At 41.7% G+C, this 22,011-nt stretch overlaps 1 protein-coding gene across 1 annotated transcript in view; it reads left to right on the forward strand.

The window, feature by feature from the left end:
• The first annotated feature begins 320 nt into the window (after window positions 1-320).
• Window positions 321-22,011, forward strand: part of WWC2 (WW and C2 domain containing 2) — a 260,377-nt gene continuing 238,686 nt past the window's right edge. Inside the window, exon 1 of the mRNA XM_043971594.1 lies at window positions 321-581. Coding sequence (XP_043827529.1) covers window positions 451-581 — 131 coding nt within the window. The 5' untranslated portion in view covers window positions 321-450. The remainder of the gene's footprint in view (window positions 582-22,011) is intronic.

Raw genomic sequence — 22,011 nt, forward strand, 5'->3', positions numbered from 1 at the left:
CCGCCGCCGCGAAGACGCTGCTTTTCCCGGATCCCAGCCCAGACGGCGGCGGGTCGGGCGGCCCGCGGGGGGACCGGGAGGAGGAGGAGGAGGAAGAGGCGGAGGCAGCGGCGAGGAGGAGGGGGGAATAATCCTAATCAGCCTCCTGCTCTGAAGCAGACATGGTGGACTGATCCCAAGCAGGGCAGGGAGCAGGATTTCCTGAACGCCCCCCAGCTCCAGCCCCTGTGTCGGGGTCCCCCCTCCCGTGCACCCCGCCCCCCTGCACCCCGCCCCTCCCGTGCACCCCGCCCCCCTGCACCCTGCCCCTCCCCGTGCGGTGCCGTGCCGTGCGGTGCCCTGCCCGCTGCCCGCGGGGCTCCCGGGGCTGGGCTGTCGTTGTGTTCCCGCCCGGTGCCCCCTGGCCGGTCCCTATGGAGGAGCTGTACCCCGGGGGGGCCGACGACGACCATGCCTAGGAAAGCCGGGAATGGGCAGCTGCCGCTCCCCCAGGGCTGGGAGGAGGCCAGGGACTACGACGGCAAGGTCTTCTACATCGACCATAACACCAAGAAGACCAGCTGGATCGACCCCCGGGACAGGTGGGGGCGCGGGGGGCCGGGCAGGGGCGGGGGGCGGGGAGCTGGGGCCGGGGAAACCCCTTCCTTCCCTCTCATCCTCCCCAGCTCATCCTGCTGGCTGAGGGGTGAGGGTGTCTGGGAGTCGTGAATGGTCAGCCGCGGGCTAGAGCTGCGGTGGCGGCGTTTGTTGTCCGGGAGACCGGGGAGAAGCTGCCGCTGCCCAGTGCGGGGCGAGGTGCAGCGGGAGCCCGAGGGAGCGACCGGGCGGTGGGGGGTGGGTTTGAACCTGCGGGAGATCCGGCGCGGGGGGAGCTCGTCGCTGCATCCTCGGCTCTTAGGGAAAGCAGCCTGGTGGAGGGATGAGCCTTCTCTCCCTTTGCCAGGGCCACCCTCGCTTAACCGGGACTGGAGGGGGCTGGACCTCCAAGCACTCCTGGGTGCAGGAGCGAGGGAAGGGGGAGGATCCGAAGCAGTCCCTCGTGTCATTTAACCTGTCTCCTCTTGGACCCAAAGCGTCCTGGAGTTGGATGGATTGTCTCCCGAGGGTGGGGAGGAGAGATGTCAGCCTGGGGTTTCTTGCCCTCCTCCTCCCATGAGCTCCTCTCCTAACAGTCACAAAGAGATTAAGGGCCTGGGTGGGGGACAGAAGGCCGTTTCCGACGAGGCTTTGCTTTCCAAAACAAAAGGCTTGAAGTGGGGGGAGATGGAGAGCCCAGGCTACCTGTAGACATCTCACTTCATAGTTGGAGTTTACAACTAGCTACAGTGTAGGGAGCCCAAGCCCCATCCCTTAGAAGTCAGACTTTGGCAGGGAGTCCCTGCAGGAAAGATTAAGGCTAGGAAGATGTCTACACCCTTCTAAGAGAATGTAATGTATACAGTTCAGTAGCTGACTTGACTTCCATCACCTTCCCATTCTTAGAAATGTAGACTCTATGCTTCATTACCTTATAGTAAGACTTTACTTTGAGATCTTGAACTGAGCAGTTAGCTTATCTTCCAGATCTTGAAGCTATTCTTTAGCCAAGGTGGCTGAAGGAGACCTGTCGGTCTGTTAGCCTTTGGAGACCTAATGTAACATCTTCTAGCTCCCCTTCCAGACGTTGGGGGAAGCTTCTGCTTTTTCCTTGCTTGTAGATGTAAAAGTGAAACAATATATGTGGGTATGTGTGTGTATCTATATATATCTAAGCCATTTTGAGACTTTTAAAAATTAATTAATATTTAGTGTTCACATTTTACATCTCTGTCCTTTCTCACTTTACCCCCCCCCCTTTTTTAAAAGAGTAAGTTGGTTGTTATTAGTTATATGAGGACAAATTTGCCAGTTGTCATAATAATGATAAAACAGTAATCAAGAATAACTCGGCCCTTTTGGACTTTTACCTCTTTCTGAAATTTCTTCCTCAGTTATTTATGGAATGTGGTCAGAGAAGTTAATAACCAGACTCTTTAAATTGCTTCCCCTTCTAAAGTCCTTTCTTTAAGATCTGAAGTAGAAACAGCCCTAGTCACAGTTATGCTTTATACTGTCCTTTGCCCCCCCCTCAAGTTTTTATATATATATATATAAATAACTTGTGAAGGCTATTGAAAGGTGGCTATAAGAAAGTTATAAATGACATTATAAATTCATGGAACAATCCTTGTTAAATTATCCATGAGGGTATCAGCTTAGGTTTCCCCACTGAAAATTAGAAAAGGTACTTGTGAAAGACCTCACTCTTGTCAGAATTTCACCTACCTCTTGCAGAGTGAAAGTTTTGACAAACATCACACCTTCTACAGGTCTCTCCAGGCATATTAGGTATTGCCATAAACTTAACACTGTAAATGTGTTATTTGACTTACCCCATTGCACTTTGAAACTACTTAACAGATAGTAAATGTCAGCTCTAATGTTATGCATGGGACTTCGTCATCGATGCACCTGTTTAAATATTTGCCTTTGACGTTGGTGGAGTAGTTATTGCTTTTCTAATACTTATAATTGTAGGTTATTGAAATTTCAGTGAATTCTTGAAATATTTGGGTGTTTTAAGTCCAATTCTGCTTCAGTTTGCCCTTTAGATTTTAACTTCTTTTTTGTATTTATCAAGAAAAGATTACCAGAAAAAATGTAAATGCCTCTGTAAAGAAAAGAGAAAGTGAAATATAATTATGGCTAGGCTTATCTGTAGCAATGTTTTTTAAACAAGTAAGACGTGTTATTGAATCAGCAATTCTTGTGAATTTTATATCGTTAGAAAAATACGTAAACAATGCATCGTTTTGTCTGATGTGACTAAAAGCCAAAAAGCTGGTCCATATTACTTTAACATCATGATGCTCTGAGGATGTTGGATGGAGGTGTCTACTTTTATTGGGGGGGCGGGGCACTGAGGGTTAAGTGACTTGCCCAGGGTCACACAGCTAGTGTCAAGTGTCTGAGGCCAAATTTGAACTCAGGTCCTCCTGAATCCAGGGCCGATGCTTTATCCCCTGCATCACCTAGCTGCCCCAGGTGACTATTTTTGAAGATCACTTTTTGCTCTATTAGGATTTTTTTTTAAGCTCTTCTCTGAGGTGAGAGAAATGTTGACAGAACTTTAATTCCTGGTTTGATTGTGTTTCTTTTTTTAGGCTAACTAATGAAGTGTAGTTTTTGTTAAACAGTGTAAGAGGTAGCATTTGGCATAACTATTAACTTTTGTCAATCTTGTTAAGTAGCAAGCATCTTGTACCTGTCTACTATGCTCCAGGCATTGTACTAGGTCTTGGGTGTAAAAAAATATAAAAATGAGACCATTCTTCAGGAAGCTCATGTGGCACAGTGGATAGAGCACTGGCCCTGAAGTTGGGATAACCTGAGTTCAAATCTCACCTCAGACACTGTGTGACCCTGGGTAAGTCACTTAACTCTGATTGCCTTAAAAAATATCCAGGGCCGTCTCCAGTCGTCTTGATAACGTATCTCGTCACTGGACCCAGATGGCTCTGGAGAAGACAGTGAGGTTGGTGACTTTGCACAGCCCTGCCTCACTTAAATCCAATTCACTGAAAGTCATGACATCACCTCCTGATGTCATTGTCCTCTTGGAGAATGAAGGACAGACAACAACAACATTGTTCTGTCAGGGTTAGGATACTGAATAAAAATAATAAATATATACAAAAACAGTACATGTGGCAGGAAGGGGACTAACAACTGGTAGAATCAGAAAAGTTATAAATTGCAGAAATTGGTGCTTGAGCCAGGAGTTTTGGGAGGTAGATAGGAAGGTAACTATTCTAAGAAATGGAGAAGAGCCTGTATAAGGGCCTGGAGCCTTGGAGTAACAATGAATAGGGCAGTTGGCTTGATATTTTGAATAGATTTAAATACTATTATACATTATCTTTGGAGGCAGCTGGGTGGCCCAGTGGATAAAGTGACAGGGTTGGAGTTAAGAAGACCTGAGTACAAATGCAGCCTCAGATACTTCCTAGCTGTGGGACCTTGGGCAAGTCACTTAACCCTGTTTGCCTCAGTTTCCTCTTCTGTAAAATGAGCTGGAGAAGGAAATGGCAAACCACTCTAGTATCTTTGTCATGAAAACTCCACATGGGGTCATGAAGAGTTGGACATGACTGAACCACAGCATTACATTTAAAGGACTAACATGCTAGTCATTGAAATAGTCATGATCTGGGGGCAGCTAGGTGGTACAGTGGGTAGAGCACTGGCCCTAGATTCAGGAGGACCTGAGTTCAAATCTGGCCTCAGACACTTAACACTTACTTGCTGTGTGACCCTGGGCAAGTCACTTAACCCCAATTGCCTCACCAAAAAAAAAAATAGTCACGATCTTTTTGTTAACTTGCTTAATCTCATTAAGAAAAAGAAGGCAAAGTAGAGGATAGTTTTGTCAGAATGTGCTGTCAGTCTGATCATCTAGTACATCTAGTACAGAGGTATCATATACATCCATGGCAGTAACACTCCCCAGTGAACCAGATTTAAAATGCAACTTCTATCTGATTTTAATGTGTTGTTATTGTCGTTGTTCACTCGTTTCACTCATGTCTAACTCTTTCTGACCCCATTTGGGGTTTTCTTGGCCAGAATACTGTAGTGGTTTGCCATTTCCTTCTCTGACTCATTTTACAGGTGAGGAACTGAGGCAAACAGGAAAGGAAAGGTTAGGTGACTTGCCCAGGGTCACACAGCTAAGTGTCTGAGTCCAGATTTTGAACTCAGGTCCTCCTGACCCCAGGGCCTGATCTCTATCCACTGTGCCACCTACCTGCCCTAATATGTTGATGTATTAGTACCAAAAGAAATATATAAGCCTGTGTGATTTTTCTAAGTCACTATAAGATACTGGTCTGCAAGGACCCTTAAGTAAGGTTTAGCGGGCCCATTTCTATTTGAGTTGGATGCCACTGATCTAGTATATTGCTTTTGGAGGGGAAATTTTATTGAGGACCTGTGATGTGCCAGGTCCTTGTTGGTTGCTGGATATAGAGACAAAAATGAAACGGTGCCTGCCCTCACGAGTTTATGTTCTACGGGGGAAAACCACCTGTACAGAGATAAAACGAGACTGAGTAAGTACAAGGTAACTGGGATGAGGAGGAGGAAAGGCAGAAGGTTGTACCTGAACTGTGCTTTGATGGAAGCTAGGTATTCTATGAGGAGGGAGATCATTCCAAGAATTGGGGGAAGACGCGCAAAGGCATAGAGATAAAACATCCTATGCAAGTAGTAGCAAGGAGGTCAGGTTGGCTGGAAGTCAAGTGTTTGCAATACACTTGGCGGATCAGTTGGACCCAGATAGTAAAGAACATTACACGCCAGACAGACGTTTGTCATTTGTCCTAAAGGCAACAGAGAACAATGGAAGTGTCTCGAAGGAGAAGTGAGTTAGTGTCACTATCAGTTTAGAAATATCAGTTTGATAACAGTGGGGAGGATGGATAGCAGAGGGGTGAGACTGGAAGCAGCAGGGCATGATTCAGAGACTATCATTTTGATAATTCAGGCAGTCAGCCACTGGGGACATTTCTGAGACCTTTTGTATCCTTTCTAGCTTTAGCCTAAAGAGTTGAAGTTCCCAAACTGTATTTATTTAATAAAAATGAATTTTAAAATGCTTGGATTCAAGACGACCCTCTTTGCCCAACCGTAATTTTCACAGAAACCTCACCTATGCATGGTCCCTGAGATTCCTTCCATTCTAGATTGTTGATTCTCATGGTTGCTTTGAGGTTATGGATTGGGACTGAATGGATCCTAAGCAAGCCAGTCTAGTCCATGATTGACTGGTCCACTAGACAGGCCCAAATTGAACCTGGGATTTCAAAATATTATTGGGCAAGTACATTGGCTCCAGGCCATACCAAGTGTTTTAGTTCCCTTCGAGAATGTTTTGTGAATTCTGGATTCATCCAAACTCTTGATTTTTTCAATGTGGATAATTTCCAAATCCTGAAATAATCCTGATTGCCTATGGCTTTTCAGGCTCGAGAACACCCTGGGTATAGGATAATATAGTAATTATATGTAATATAATATAATATAATATATAAGATAAGATAATGGAATAGTTATAAAACACTTAGAAGCACTTTACAATTATTATCTCGTTTGATCCTCACAACAACCCTGAGAGGTGGGTGTTATTATCATTCCCATTTTACAGATGAGGAAACTGAGACAAATAGAGGCTAAGTGACTTGGTCACATAACTAGTAAGTGTTTGAGGTTGGATTTGTACTCAGGCAGGTATTTCTGTCTCCAGGACTGGTACTGTATCCACTGCATCACCTAACTACCCTATGATGCCCATAATGCCTTTTCTCTTCTACCCTTTCCTCTTAACCTCTCGTAATTGAAATTAGGGGATATGGATATAGGTGCTTAATAAATGCTTGTTGACTTGATTCTTTTCTAGCCAGTTCTACTTGGTATTCCACAATGGGTCAGAGAACATGCCGAATGGTCCAGGCTTTCTTGACTGTTGTGGGAGGAAAATGATTGAACTTACTTTCTGGGTAAGGAGTGAAGAGGAAGAACATAAAGGAATAATGGGACAGTCCAGTTTTCATTCGGAATGAAGTCATAGTCTTCTCTAATTTGCCTTCAGCATAAATACTACTCAGTGACAACAATTTTACTGTTTATAAAATCAGAAAATGACTTCATACTGATACTGATACAATCTAATATTTGGTTTTCTGGTTTTCTCTGTGGCTTGTGGTTTACATGTTGAGAAAATCCATTTACTAACCTATTGTGGTGTTAAGTTTATGTCATCATGGTGAGGTTGGGGTGAGTCAAGGACCAGGAGCCATGAATTGCAGAGGGGGCAGGTCGATTATCATAAGCTTTTAGTGGTACCACAGTGAATCGACTTATGTAAACCTAATGATTATTTCCCTAGAATTATTCCAAGTAATTTTATATATAATATTCAGATTATTGAAGTGTGGCAACTAGGTGATTTAGTGGGTAGAGTACAGGGTTTAGAGTCACGAAGACCTGAGTTCAAATGTAGCCTCAGACATTTCTTGGGTATGTCATCCTGGGCAAGTCACATAACCCTGTTTGCCTCTGTTTTCTCATCTGTCAAATAAGCTGGAAAAGGAAATGGCAAACCTCTTCAGTATCTTTGCCAAGAAAACTCCAAATGTGGTCATGAAGAGCCAGACATGACTGAAAACAACTGAACATCAACAAATTTAAATTATGTCATTTTGGAGGTTCAAATTCTTTTAGTTTGGGCTTCCAATAAGTAGGAAAAATTTGATGTACCAGTATTCTTAAAAAAAAAGAATGAAACAACGTATTTTAGTTATCAAATGGGACCAAACCAAATGTGTTAGTTACTTAAAACAAAACAAAATCACCATGATCAGATTGTAGAGAATAATTCTCCATTATCCAAAATATCTGGATGACAGGTATTCAGGTTATCAGCAAATAGGGATAGCTTTGTCTTCTTTTTGCCCTTCTTAGCACTTTTAATGGTTTTTTCCTTGTCATTGTTTTTCTAGCATTTCTAAAGCTATTTCAAATAACGACACAAGAGAATAGGCATCCTTGCTTTACTCCTATATTTGCTGGGTATGCTTCCAGGGTCTTACTGTTGTATATGATGTTTGCTTTTGGTTTTGCTTTTTTTTTTTTGACATCGTAGTCATTTGATCACATTATTCCCTCCCCCCAGTTGAATTCTCCTTTACAACAAAGAAAAACAGTTAAGTCAAAAGACTGCAAAAAGACTGTGGCTGACAGAATATGCAATATTTTACACTCATCCCCTACCTCACTATGGAGAAAAGTATGTTTTATCATCTGTTCTCTAGCACCAAGATTGGTCATTGCAATTAATCTGAATTAATTTGCCTTTTGTTCAGTTACCTTATTGTAGTTATCATGTATATTGCTTTCCTGATTCTGCTTTCTTTGTTTTGCATCAATTCATACATCTTAATATGTTTCTCTGGATTCCTTATATTTATCCTAACTTATGGTGCAGTATTATTTCATTTTATTCATATACCATGGCTTGTTCAGCTGTCCCTTTACTGCAGAAAACCTGTTTTGTGTCCAGTGTTTTTGCTACAACAAAAAGTTAAAGTTATGAATTTTTTGGTATATGCAAAACTTTCTGTCATTGCCCTCATTGGGGTACCAAGCATTACACTAAGTATCTACAGTATATAAGAAGGGCACTGTACCCATAGTTAATCTACATGTAATCTTATTGCTTTTGCTTCTTCTTTATTAAAAGGCTTCATTCACCTCTTACCAGTATTATGACAATAATCCCCTTGCTTCCAGTTTCCCTAGTTGCCAACCTTCCAATAGTCTACCTTAAATGAAACCCTAAAGTGTAACTCAGATTGGATCATGTCCTGGTACTTAACTCTCTCCTTATCACCCTGCTCTATCCACCCCCCCCCCCAACTCCCCCTTGCCTACAGAATGAAATTTTATCTTTTTACCTTGCAGCCTGGGTCCTTTAATGTTGGGTGGATGAACAGAAGCATATATTAAATGCTTATTGTGTGCAAAGCACTATGCTAAGTTTTGGGAACGTGAATAGAAAAGTATCAATCAAGGAGATCACATTCTAATAGGAGACATATTTTTTAAAATATAATATTTTCCCCCAATTACATGTAAAAACAATTTTTAACATTTGTTTTTTAAAAATTTTGAGTTCCAAATTCTCACTCTTCATCCTCTGTACCCGCCCCCCCCCTTTGAGAAGACAAGTAATTTGATATAGGTTAACAAGTATAATTATGTAAAACATTTCTATATTAGTCATGTGGTGAAAGAAAACAGACAAAAAAAACCCCACCCAACCTTGAACAAAATTTAAAAAGTTAAAAATTGTCTGCTTTGATCTGAATTCAGACCCCATCAGTTCTTTCTCTGGAGGTGGATACCATTTTTCATCATGGGCCCTTTGGAATTAAGACCACACATATAAGGGGTTTCAGTTGCAGGTCAAATGGTAAGGCCTTGTGGCAGCTTCTTAAAGGTCATTTCCATTAGAAAAGAGACCTTTTCAGTTTCTGATATTCAGCTCTCTGATGGTGCAGAGGACTTCTGTGTCAGGCACCTTCCTTTGTGCACTGTGGCCTTTGGGGAGAGGCTAGAAGCAAGGCTAGCAGTCCCAGGATTGCTGCTGCTCTCAGGCTTCTTGGAAGCCTTACTTCCCTGGCAGTGCCAGTTGATTGGAGATACTTGGGATGCTGAGTCCTTTCTCTACAAGGGTTGTGTCCTTGGACTGTGGCTTCAAGGGGGCCAGTCTGAAAGCAAAGCCTGTGGTTTGGAGGACTGTGGTGTGTTTTTTTTTTGGTGGTTTTTTTTGGGGGGGAGGGGTGAGGCAATTGGGGTTAAGTGACTTGCCCAAGGTCACACAGCTAGTTAAGTGTCAAGTGTCTGAGGCTGGACCTGAACTCGTGTCTTCCTGAATCCAGGGCTGGTACTTTTCCCACTGCACCACCTAGCTGTCCCCAAGGCCTGTGGTTTTCCAGACTCTGCTGATCCGACTCTCACCTGCCCTGGCAGCCTCATCTTCCACTGTAAGCTGTATGGACTTTCCTGGCTTCTGCCTTCATCCTTCTGCAGTGTCCTCTCTTCCTACTACCCCCATCTCTGCCTGTCTAAATCTTAGATTTATTTCAAGGCCCCTCTCAAATCCTGTATCTTCCACAAAGCTTTAGCCTAACCTTTAGCACCCTTCTGACTCTGAATCCACCCTACATTTCTGGAATTACTTCACATTATTCCCCTTCACTGGTTCTTTGTTCCAACAGAAAGGGATTACTGGCCATTTCTGATGCCACAGAGCATCCTCTATGCTTGGAATATTGTCCCTTCTTATCTTTTATCTTCCTTCTAGACTCAGCTGGATAGAGTCAGCCGGATAGAGTCAGACCTGGAGTCAGGATGACTCCTCTTCTTGAGTTCAAATCTGGCCTCGGACACTGACTAGCTGTGTGACTCTATCAAGTCACTTCATGCTGTTTGCCTTAGTTTCCTCATCTGTAAAATGAGAAGGAAATGGCAAACCACTCCAGTATCTTTGCCAAGAAAAACCCCGAATGGGGGTCATAGAGAATCAGACATGACTGAAAAATGACTGAATAACAATAAAAGAGGCTTAGCTCAGGGGTCACTTCTTTCTGGAAGATTTTGAAAGGATCCTAGAGGTCATTTCTGCCAGTTATTAGGGTTATTTTTTTCTTTTCAGACTTCCTTGTGTCTATTTGGCTATATAGACATGTATGTGTAGATATAGACATGTATATGCATGTAAAATGTGTGTATATGCATGTGAATGTATATATGTATTGCGCATGTATATAAAATATGTGGTATAATAAAAGATATAAAATAAATAATATACATAACATTTTTGCAGAGAGCTCAGTATTCTTGAGGGCAAGAGCTATTTTGGTTCTGTTTCCTCAGCATCTCAAGCTGTGGATCTATGATTTCATTGATGGAAGGAGCTTCTTCTCTGAGGGACGGTGCGTAGCTTCTCTGTGACTTAGAGTCCTGGCATAGTCTTGGCCGCTCAAACATTAAGCGTATATTATCAGAACTTGGGAACTGGACCCTACATCTTTCTGACCCAGAGTTGGCTTTCTACCCAGTAAACTAGGCTGCTCTAGTTGGGGCTTCAATTCTTAAAAATTGAATTGCATTTACTCTATGTTGCCTTGTATCATTTATTTATGCATGCGTCTTATCTCCCCCACTGTGGTGTCACCTCCTTGTTCATTCTCAATGGCGGGCCTGTCACAGAGTAAGCCCCAGCAGATGCTTATTGAGTTAAATTAAGTATTCATGCTTTCATAAATTGCTCTATTTACCAACATCAGCTTAGGCTACCTTCTGACTTTTTGTATTAACATCATCCACCAAGGTGATTCCTTTTTGAAGGAACACACCAAGGTAATAAGACATATGGTTCTGTATGGAGACCTGAAGTTTGTCTCCTGGATTACTGTGATCATTTTCACAATTTATTCCATCTTGTTGTGACCAGGGTTGGGGTTAGGGAAGGCCCTTAAACTGAAGATGGAGCCTTTGACTTAGCTCATCTGTCTGTTATTAGTGTTATCCCCCTAATCTCTGACGTAAGAAGGGAAGTGAACAAATACTGTGTTATAAGTGCTTTACAAATATTACCTCATTTTTCAGGTAGAAGTTATAATTTTAAGGTTGATGGGGGCATTTGGATAGGATTGGCGACAAATTTTGTATCTTAATCGAATATTGGACTTTACAAAATTTTGATGTTGATGGACAGGATTCATTAAGAATTCTGTCTCTTTCCTACCAGGTGCTTTGTTGAGGAGCTGTTGTAAAACTTCTGACTAATGGTACATTTAAAGAGTTTTTTTCTTTTTCACTTTGAGCCCCGCAGATATTTTTATACATAAATGTAGTTCATGGCATGGAATTACTTGAGAGGGTAGCTTGATTTTTTTTTTTTTTTGGTGGGGCAATGAGATTTAAGTGACTTGCCCAAGGTCACACAGCTAATAAGTGTCAAGTGTCTGAAGCTGGATTTGAACTTGGGTCCTCCTGAATTCAAGGCCAGTGCTTTATTCACTGCTGCCCAGTAGCTTGGTTTTTTAAATAAGTGAAAACTCAGTATGAAGATATCTGTCTTTGACATATCATCTTCAACATGACTGATCATTGAAACGAATTAGAGTCTAGCCTAGATGGGAGACTTCCTTGAAATACTAGCTGAGGTAAGCTTTTCTTTGGAGGTGGCATGGTACTGTGGAAAGAGTGTTGGCTTTGGAGTCAGAGGACCTGGGTTCAAAAGCCATCTGACTCTTAGAACCTGTGGGATCTTGGACAAGTCAGTCTCCTTGGCCTCTATTTCCTTGTCTGTAAAATGAAAGAGTTGGACTGGATGACCATTGATTGAGGTCCTTTCCAACTTTAGATCTAGAATCTGATGATGTTTTTCCTCCTGGTCTTGATTTGATACTTCAAGAGCTAAATAATTACCGAAGTCTTTAACACTGTTTTGGGGACCAATCATTTAAGAACATAATGACTATTTGTTAAAATTAAAGAATATCTTTTTCTCCTCATGCTGGCCAAGTTAATTTTGGTAGTCAAATTATATGTCAGTGAAAAGATGTTATGTTAGAATTCAAAGGGTCGGCAGTTTTCCTTTTTTTCTACTCCAAAACACTAACCTTCTTGGAGTACTTATGAGGTACTTTGAGCGATGGTTTCCTCTTGGGATGCCATGGAATGTTTTAGAATTTGAATTGAGACCACAGTTTTAAAAAAAAAATGTACCTTTTATGTTTGCATTAAAAAAAAAAATCTAACTTCTTTTTCTGCAATTGGGATTAAGTGACTTGCCCAGGGTCACACAGCTAGTAAGTGTTAAGTGTCTGAGACTGGATTTGAACTCAGGTCCTCCTGAATCCAGGGCTGGTGCTCTATCCACTGCCCCCCAAAATCTAACTTCTAACAAGTTTGAGGCTATTGGAATCAGGAAAAAAATATTGTTCTCTGAAGTATATTGCCTTGACTGTATTGAGCTGCATACACAGTGATAACAGCAAGGAAGAGAGTGAAACTTGAGGTATGGCTTTCTGAATCTAGGAAGCATGTGAGTGTTTTAATAGCAGTAAAGGAGGAAAACTCTAGTGCGGCTCAAGTTGACAAGGACATTGGGGTTTTGTTAATATTTTTAAGGTTGGGGTATGAATTTGTTTTTGGTCTGGGGAAGGGTCTTGGATTTTAAGGAAATTTTGATAGAGATATTTGACAAAGATACCCTATTTTTTGTTTTTTTCTTCTTTTAAATTGGGGGTAATGTGTGGAAGGAGGAAAAATAAATGCTTATTAACCCAAAAGTAAAGTAGAATGAAGGATTTTTATAAAATTGACAGTGGCAGTTTTGTAGAAATTAATAATTTTGGTTTTTTTGGAAGTAGAAAGATGCTTTGATATGGTTTTTGTTAGTCTGGTTCCCCCCCCCCCCCCCCCCCCCCCCCGAGTGTTTGTGGTAGCACTGGGCTTCCATCCCTAAACACTATTTGTAACAGAAGGAAAATGTGTTGAGTAAGAGCATAGAGTGAAATGTGTGCCGTGGATTCCTGCTTCGTGACAAATTATAGAAGCTTCTATACCTTATTGACATTTTTCTGGTTCAGGAAAAAGGATTTTTATTAAATGGCTTATAAAATACTAGATTCAATTTTACTGAGTTACTTTACTGGTATGTAGTTTCATTCAAAGTACAACCTTAGTCTTCAGTTCCTCCTTCGTTTTTAACAGAGATAAAGGAAAAAATGCCAAACTTTCCTCTCCCTAATTAGAGAAATAAAGGCGCATACATGTAATCTACATCCTTGCTATATGCTGTGACAGGACTAGAATGTGAGTTTGGGTTAGTGTGTTCATTTAAGTGGCATTCCTGACGTGTCAGTAGATCTAGGTGATCACGAGTTTCCTTTGCTTTTTCCCTGTGCCAGTTATTCCTAGTTGTCACCTGCTCTCTTTGGTGGAAATAGATTATTTGCTTTTTCTTTCCCTCCTCCTTTCCCCCTCCCCCCCACTTTTTTGCTTAGTGATACAGCAAATCTCATAGGATTGTACTTTTATGAACAATATTTAACTTGGCTAAATGTTTAACAAAACAAGTAAAGGCCTAGTTTGCAATTGCAGAACCACAGACAACAAAATTAACTTGATTGTTTCAAGTGCCTTTTACCTTCTCCTTTCTTCTTTTCCACAAGGAAGAGATTTGACATATCCCAGATTAACTCCTCATCCCTGGCACTCTATCACTATATACTGAACACTTCTCTCAACTTCCTTATTGTTGTTGAAGGCACCGCCATCTTCCCCATAAGAATAGCTAGCATTCCATTGCATTTTGGTCTGTAGGTGCTATAAAAAGATTGGACTAATGCCTCATAATTGGAGAGATAGTATTCTGTTTCAATATCACACCCAGTTCATCAATTTCCTCAGTTTCCATGACTTCCACCACATTCCTCCCATCCATTCCATCTCTCCCTTCACTTAGCCACCCCCCTGACTGCAGCACTCCTCACCTTTCACCTGGACTACTGTAGTACAGTAATCTCCTATTGGGATCTCTTTGCCTCCAGGCTTTCTCCTCAGCAATTAATCATTTGTTCAGCTGCCAAATGCATATTCCTAAAGCATGGTATGACCATGTCATCTCTCCTGCTCAAGAAGCCCCCCATGTCTGTCAGTTATCACTAGTATAAAATACTATATCAACTTTCCTCTGACATTTGGAGCCCTTCACAGTTTGGCTTCAGTGTCTTCAATTCCAGACTTATTGTATGTTTCTCTTTCTTCCAGCTAGACTGGCCTATTTGCCATTCCCGGTATAGTCTATCTGCCCACCATGGGCCTCTACCTAGAATCCCCTATACTCTTTCCTCAGCTCTGCTTCTTAGAATTCCTAGTTCCCTACAGGGTGGAGCTCAAGTGCCACATCTCATGGGAGGCCTGTCCTTAATTACTCATCCCCATTTGTTAGTATCTTTTCCAACACTCCCCTGTACTATATTGTGACAATCGGAGTGATGCCCCCTGCTAGAGAGATACTGTAGGAAAGCTCCTCCATGAGGAGAAGGCGTCCGAGGGCAAGCCATGTGGCTTGGAAGGTCGGTTCCTTGGCGCCAGGAAGTGACATTTGCTCTTGGGTACTGTTGATCAAAGCTACCAGCCAATTAGCTTGGAGGTGTGTGTGTGTGTGTGTGTGTGTGTGTGTGTGTGTGTGTGTGTGTGTGTGCGTGTGCGTGCGCGCGCGCGCGATTTCGGTTTTTCAGGAGAGGCTTCTGGGAGGAGGAGGAGGAGGAGGAAGGAAGAGTGGGTCCTTTTTGTTCCTGACCTCGACGGATGATGGGGTCTCTTAGAAATAGTTAGATTTTTACCTTTCTCTCTGATCATTAGATCTTAATGCTCTTTAATAAATACTTAAAAGTCTAAACTCTTGCTAATGCTTCTAATTTATTGGTGACCACTCATTAGATTTTTTAGACAGTATAGCTAGAAAGCAACTTTACAATATAAAATCATATATATGTGTGTGTATGTATATGTATATATACATATATAATGTATTTTTAACATTTTGTATTCATCCATCCATCTATCATCTATGTATGTATGCATGTATGTATCTATGTTATTTATTCCCCAATACAATGTAACTTGCTTGAAGGTAGAAATACTTTGTTTTTGCCTTTGTGTCTATCCCTAAAGACTATTCCTCATGTGGCATACCTCCTGAGCAATAGCGAACTACTAGTTAAATGTTGCTTTTCCTCATTTAATTCTCTTAACCATTCTGTTATCCTCATTTTACAGAGGAGGAAACTGAGGCAAGTAGAGACTAAGTGAACTTGCTCAAGGTCACACAGATAGTAAATATGATCTCTAGGCTGCCTGACTCCACCTAGCTGCCTGAATGATTTCTTTGTTCTTCATTCAGCAGACACTTAAAAAGCACCTAGTATGTGCCTGGCACTGTTTTAGGCACTAGAAATATAAAGGCATTTATATCCTAGTTTATTGGGGAGCAGCATGTATAGTGAAAATGAAATATAGCATATACAGAGAAATTAAATACAAGATATATGCAAAATGATTTCCCTGGTAAGGAGACCTTTTAACAACTTGGGGAATAAAAATAGCCTTCGTATAGGAGGCAGCACCTGAACTGAGGATCTAAGGAAGCTCCAAATTCTAGGAGGTGGAGGAGAGGAGGGATGTGCCCTCCAGGTATGGGGGACAACTGGTGTAAAGGCATGAAAACAGGAAATGGGTTGTCACTGAGGAAGATCAGCAAGCAGATCACTTTGGCTGGAGAGGGAAAGTAACATGTAATAAGCTTGGACAAAAGAACAGGAAAGACTTTCAAGGAGTCTGTATTTCATGATAGAAGCAAGAGGGAAAGCTACAGGAATTTTTTTTTTTTTTTTTGCACAGAGAGGAGCCAGATTGGAGGCTGAGAGACCAGGAGTAGAGGTAAAAAGTGATGAGTGGAAATCAAAGGGATGGATTCTATCCATAACGTGGTGGTACAATGAATAAGACTTAGCAAATAAGTGGACATGAGGGGTGGAGGAGAGAGAAGGATGACTCTGAGATAATGAACCTGGATCCTTTCAACAGAAATAGGAAAGTTAAGAAGAGGGCTGGATTTGGGGAAATAGATAATGAGTTCTTACCTTGAACTCACCTTGAAGCATTGTCACTGGGCATTTTCTCTACCCCCCCCCCCCAACCCCCATGCCTAGAATGCTCTACCTCTTCATGGCTGCCTCTTGGCCCCTTGGCTTCCTTCAAGTTTTTAGTACTTTCTCTGTTAAATATTTTCTATTTATCCTCTGTATCCCTCGTTTGTACATAGTTGCTTCTTGTCTCTCCCATTAGATTGTGAACTCCGTGAGGTCAGGGACTATCTTTTGCCTTTCTTTGTAACCTTAGCACTTAACACAGTACCTGACATGTAATAGGCTCTTAATAAAGCCATATTTACTTACTATTGACTCAACTCCAGTTCCTTAATCCCCTTTCTCACTTCCCTCCCTTCATTCTTGACTCTTTAGTTAACCAATTCAGGAATGCTTCATACCCTGCTAATCCATATGCCTAGATTACTCCCATCTGGCAATTTCCTCCTACTTCCAAACTCCCAAAGCCCTCTAGAGGAAATTGCAAGCTCATTGCCCAATCCACTCTGAACTGTCAGTTACTTAACCTCAATCGGGTCTTTTTGATATACTATAATAATTTCCAACTTGACTCCTCACCATCTCTGAAGTATCTATTCTAACATGTCTTCTCTTTCTTCTAAGGCTCCAACTATCCTCCATTCTTCCATTCTCAGTGGATGACCTCAACTCTTACTTTATTGAGAAGCTTATAGCCGCCATCAATTGCATATCTCTTCAGTTTCAACAATTATTTATTAAGTGCTTACCACGTTCTAGACACCAGGGATTCAAAGACATCTCTCCTCGTTTGTACCTCAAAACCCTTTTCGGTCCCCTGTTAAGGTTGTAGGATCATAGATTTCACGCTAGACAGGACCTTAGCAGCCTTCTAGTCTAACTTTCTTATTTTATAGTTGCAGTTCAGTTATTACCTCTCTGCAGATGAGTCCCAAGTTTTTACAATGTTATTCTTCTTTCCTTTCTTCCAGTCTTCTGGCTAAATGCCTTTGGCTTGCCAGATCTTCCTATCTAATACATCTAAAATGAACGCCTCATCCCTTACGCTATATACTGAATGCTTCTCTCTCCTTATTGTTGTCAAAGGCACCCCCATCTTCCTCATAATAATGGCTAACATTTACCTATATGCCTTCAAAATTTGTAAAATGCCATATATATGCTATTGATATGGGAAGGAAGCATGTGGGTCCTTAGGATTCCTAATTAGGAATAAAAGAACAGGTTTATTAGGATACAAGAGAAACTGGCCTGGGAGGAAGGTTTTGGAGAAACAAAATGTTTTCCTCCCTGACTAGCTCAGGGAGTGCCCTTTTATAGGATTCAGATGGCGTGGGTAAGAATGTACCTTATTGCGTGAGGGGCTGGGGGTTCTCTGGAGTTGGGCTGGGGTAGGAGAGATGGGTCTTGAGCAATCTGGTGATGGGTGTTAACTCTGTCCTGATGGGTCCGAGCAGTCTGCTGGTGGGCGGTTCCAGGTGGTCTTCTAGTCTTCTTCAACAGGATTACCTCATCCAGGTAGTCAGGAGGATTAGCATGCTGGGTGGTGGTCCTTGAACTTGCTCAATTTGATCTGGTGCTGCTTATCTCTTTTGGGTGTGTATGTCCTTGATTGAGCTCAAGGAGAGGCCTTCTTGATTTCAAGGGAAAACTCCTGAGGTTTCATGGAAAAAGTTCCTTGACTTCCCCAGACAACTGTTGGGGTAACTGGGGCCCATAATCCTCCCATAACATTATCTTAGTTGTTCCTCACAACAACCCTGTGGGGTCCATTCTGCAAATCTTGTCCACGTTTTGCATGTGGCTTAGAGAGGGTATGGTCCCAGAGCTAGTTAAATATCAGAGGTCAGATTTGAACCCAGAGCTCTCTGGATTCTTTGGAGTGTTGGCGTGCAATACTTTACTATGCTGTGTATTGTTTCTTGTCACTTGGGCTCAAAATGTCCTTTTCTTTGGAAGGAGGAGTCCATCAGGTGACTAAGTCTTATTCATTTTCCATATGCCCTCTTTTTTCCAATTGATAGACCAGGCCCTCATTACTTCTTCTTTTTTTTTTTTTTTTAGTGAGGCAATTGGGGTTAAGTGACTTGCCCAGGGTCACACAGCTAGTAAGTGTTAAGTGTCTGAGGCTGGATTTGAACTCAGGTACTCCTGGCCGGTACTCTATCCACTGCACCACCTAGCTGCCCCGCCCCTCATTACTTCTTGCCTGGAGCATTGAGGGGACCTTCTAAGTGGTCTCCCTTCCAGTGGTCTCCCTTCCACAGAGTCTCTCCTCTTTCTATTCCATCCTTCACAGAGCTGCTAAAATAATACTTCTGAAGTACAGGTTCTTCTTCTGTTCCAAAATTCCCTATTTGTTGCTTAGGAGATGAAATACGAACTTCTTAGTCTGGAATTTCAGGGCCTTCACAATCTATCCTTAAAAAAAAAGCCCAAAACTTTTTGGATCTTTTTTCCCAGTATTGCCCTTTAAGCAGTTTGTATTCTAGCCAGACTGTTCCTGATCTTGAGCTGCTGTCTGATTCATTTATTCATTCATTTGTCCCAGTAGTATTTATTGACTTTGCATATGTCTCTTTGCTTTTGTTCATTTGTGCCCCTAATGGCCTTTGCCAGTTCTATTCTTCCTGTAAGGCCCAGCTTAAATTTTCCCTGATTGTTGCAGCCTGAAGAGGTTTCTCTCTCTGAACTCCTATAGGGCAGTACTTGAACGATTCTGATATCCTTTCTGTTGTCTGGTACTGTTTTCATCCTATGTTCTTTAACTTATCCCCAAATAAATTATAAGCCCCTTGAGGACTGAGGCTAGGCTTCTACTAATACTATATACTTTACATATATGTGTATGTATAATTAAAATAATAATTCACAATACTCAATAAATGTGGTTGCTACTTGCACTTTTAAAAATCCTTTTACAGATTTGGATCTGAGATGCCAGGGAACATTCCTACCTGTCACCTCAGCCTAAAAGTACTTTTGAGACCCAGCCAGTTATTCCTCACCCAAATGATTCTGCACTCTCCACCCACCCTGTCCTAGTAGTTGCCAATAAAGGGTAGGGATCAGCCTGTAAATGAAAGCATTTAGATGATGAGATCATAGCTTTAGAACTTTTAAGAGACTTTAGAGATCATCTGGTCCAACCCTTTCAATTTATCAGTGAAGCCCATGGTTAAATGGTCAAACGACATGCTCCAAGTTATAGGGATTTAAAACTGTGGTCTTCCCACTTCAAATCCTGCCCTCTTTCCACTGCATAATGCTTTATCAGCCTACTTTTCCAAACTTTTCTTCCAGATTATTTGAAAAAAAAAAACCTTAAAAAACCTATATAATTGATTTTAAGAAGTATACATAACATAATCTTTTTTTATAAGACTGATTCCTGCTAAGCATTTGTTTTTGCCAACAAATGCTTAAATAAGATAGACTATTTTCCTTTTTGCTCCGGCTGTCTTTCACAAACAGCCTAACTCTAAGGGACTTGGAGGTAGAAGGGGTTGGGGTGAGGAATTAGCATTGATAAGATGGTATAGTGCCTTGTTTAGTCAACTGCCCAGATTGGCCCTTCACTCAACAAACTTTAGTCTCCAAAAGAGAAGCACCCTAATTTTGTTCAATTTTATTTATTCTTTGATACAAAGCTGATCAGCAACCAACGTAATGCTTTTCATAATGTTTTGTAGACACCCAAAGTGTTTTTAAATAGGCATTCTACAACCTGGGCATTTTTTCTCCTTCCTCACATGTTTTCCCCTTTCCCCCCTACATTGTGGTAGCCTCATAAACATTGTGTGTATTTTCCACATGGGATCCTGTATTTTTTTTTTTTACTTTTGACTTGATTTTAGAACCAGGTTTGGCGTGTGAATTTTAATTAAATGCTTCGATTATGCATGCGAGAAATATTTTCTTTTGTTCCTGTGTTGTTGCCATGAGCAACAGTTGTGAAAGTTAACTCTGCCTTTTCAAGGAAATGAGAACAAAAATATGAATTTAACAGGTAAAAATAGCGTATCCTTCATGGTAAGAATGGAGGTATGATAAAAGAAACTTAATACAGCCATAATTGTTAAAAGTGAAAGAAAGAATGCAGGAGAAATGAATAATCATCCAACACTTTGACAAAACATTCCTAAAATACTATTCAAATGAGGAAAGACATTATGGGATGCAGCCGGGTAGTCAAGCGTTGAGGCCTTTTAGTCACTGGGCTGCCGCGTAGAGAAGAAACAACATTGTAGCTCCCTTAGAAAGCTTGTGACTTAGCCTTAGTTTCTCAAGCTTGTTAGTTTTTCTCCTGTCCTGGACTTTCTTCCTCCCCTTTGTAACAAGTTATCTCATTTCTAAAGACTTCTTTTGTCCCCGTGTTTGTTTCCCTGCTTCCCACCCTACCCTGGCTGGAGTTTTACTGATTCCTGGTCCGTGTATTGTGTAATTTTGATTATACTCTTTTGTGCTCTCTAAATTGGCAGTGTGTACCTCCACTAGAGATGATTGCAAAGTACACAAATTGCTCCATTGGTACGAAAATTTAAGGACTGCAGCTCCAGCAAAAAGCTAGGATTCTGTAGGATTGTGCCTCTTCTCCAGTGGGGTACTGCTGGCTAGGGTTTTTTTTTTTCTCCTACGAATTGAAAATGATTCAGAGACGGAACAATCTAGCAGGACTCTACACCCACTACCCCTATTCCGCCCCCCCCCCAATCCTCAAGGCATTTGTTTGACTTATTCACTGGGAAATTTGGTTGGATAAGGAAGCTTCCCAGTTAAAGGCATGGAGTCTGGGAACTAGCCAATACTCAGGGATTTATAGTGATAATGAACTCTAATTCTCCCTCTGAGAATCCAGGACTACCATGAAAAGAAAAACCTCTCTTTGTCCCCTTCCTGCATTCTCCCCTTCTTCCAGACTTACTTCTTGAGTGTAAGCCCTGAAGTCACCAGGCTCCTACACAGCTGCCCAGAGAGAGTCAAAATTGCCCACTCTGTTGACATTTTTGAAGAGGCCAGGGACTCCTTTCCCAACCAAGCCCACCCTCATTCCCCTTTTAGTTAGAAGGCTGTACTTTGTCTACATCTCACTTAGGGAAAAACAATAGCTAACTTAAAACTCTCTTTTCTGTTTTGCTCCTGAGTGCATTACTCACACAGGGTCATATTAGCATCACCAGAATTATCTTCCTGTTTTTGCACTGTTGACCTCTCTGAATTCATGACGTCATAGATTTTAGCGCTCTCCTGTAGTCTGGCTTCTGACCTCATTGTTCAGCTGAAACTCCCCTCTTCAGAGTTCCCAGTGAGCTCTTAATTGCCAAATTTAATGGCCATTTTCATTCTTCATCCTTCTTGACCTTTGCGTCATTCTTGACTCCTCACTCTCACCCCACATATCCAGTCCATCGCCCACTCCCTTTATTTCTACTTTAGTTCATGCCTTCATCACTTTCTGCTTGGATTACTTCAGTGTCCTTCTTAAGTGGTCTCCTTGCCTCAAGTCTCTCCCTCACTCCAACCCATTTTCTTGCAACTCAGCTAGCTGCCAAGGTGATTTTTTCTAAAGTGCAGTTGTAATCATGTATCTCCCTTGACGTGGGTTTCGAAAAAAATCAGAAGTTTCTCCTGTGAGAAGCAAAACCAAAGATAACCAGATAACTGGACAGAAATATCAGGGAATCAAGGGACTATTAAAAGTTTA

This window comes from Dromiciops gliroides, chromosome 6 (genome assembly GCF_019393635.1).
Source record: "Dromiciops gliroides isolate mDroGli1 chromosome 6, mDroGli1.pri, whole genome shotgun sequence".
NCBI classification, from domain to species: Eukaryota; Metazoa; Chordata; class Mammalia; order Microbiotheria; family Microbiotheriidae; genus Dromiciops; species Dromiciops gliroides.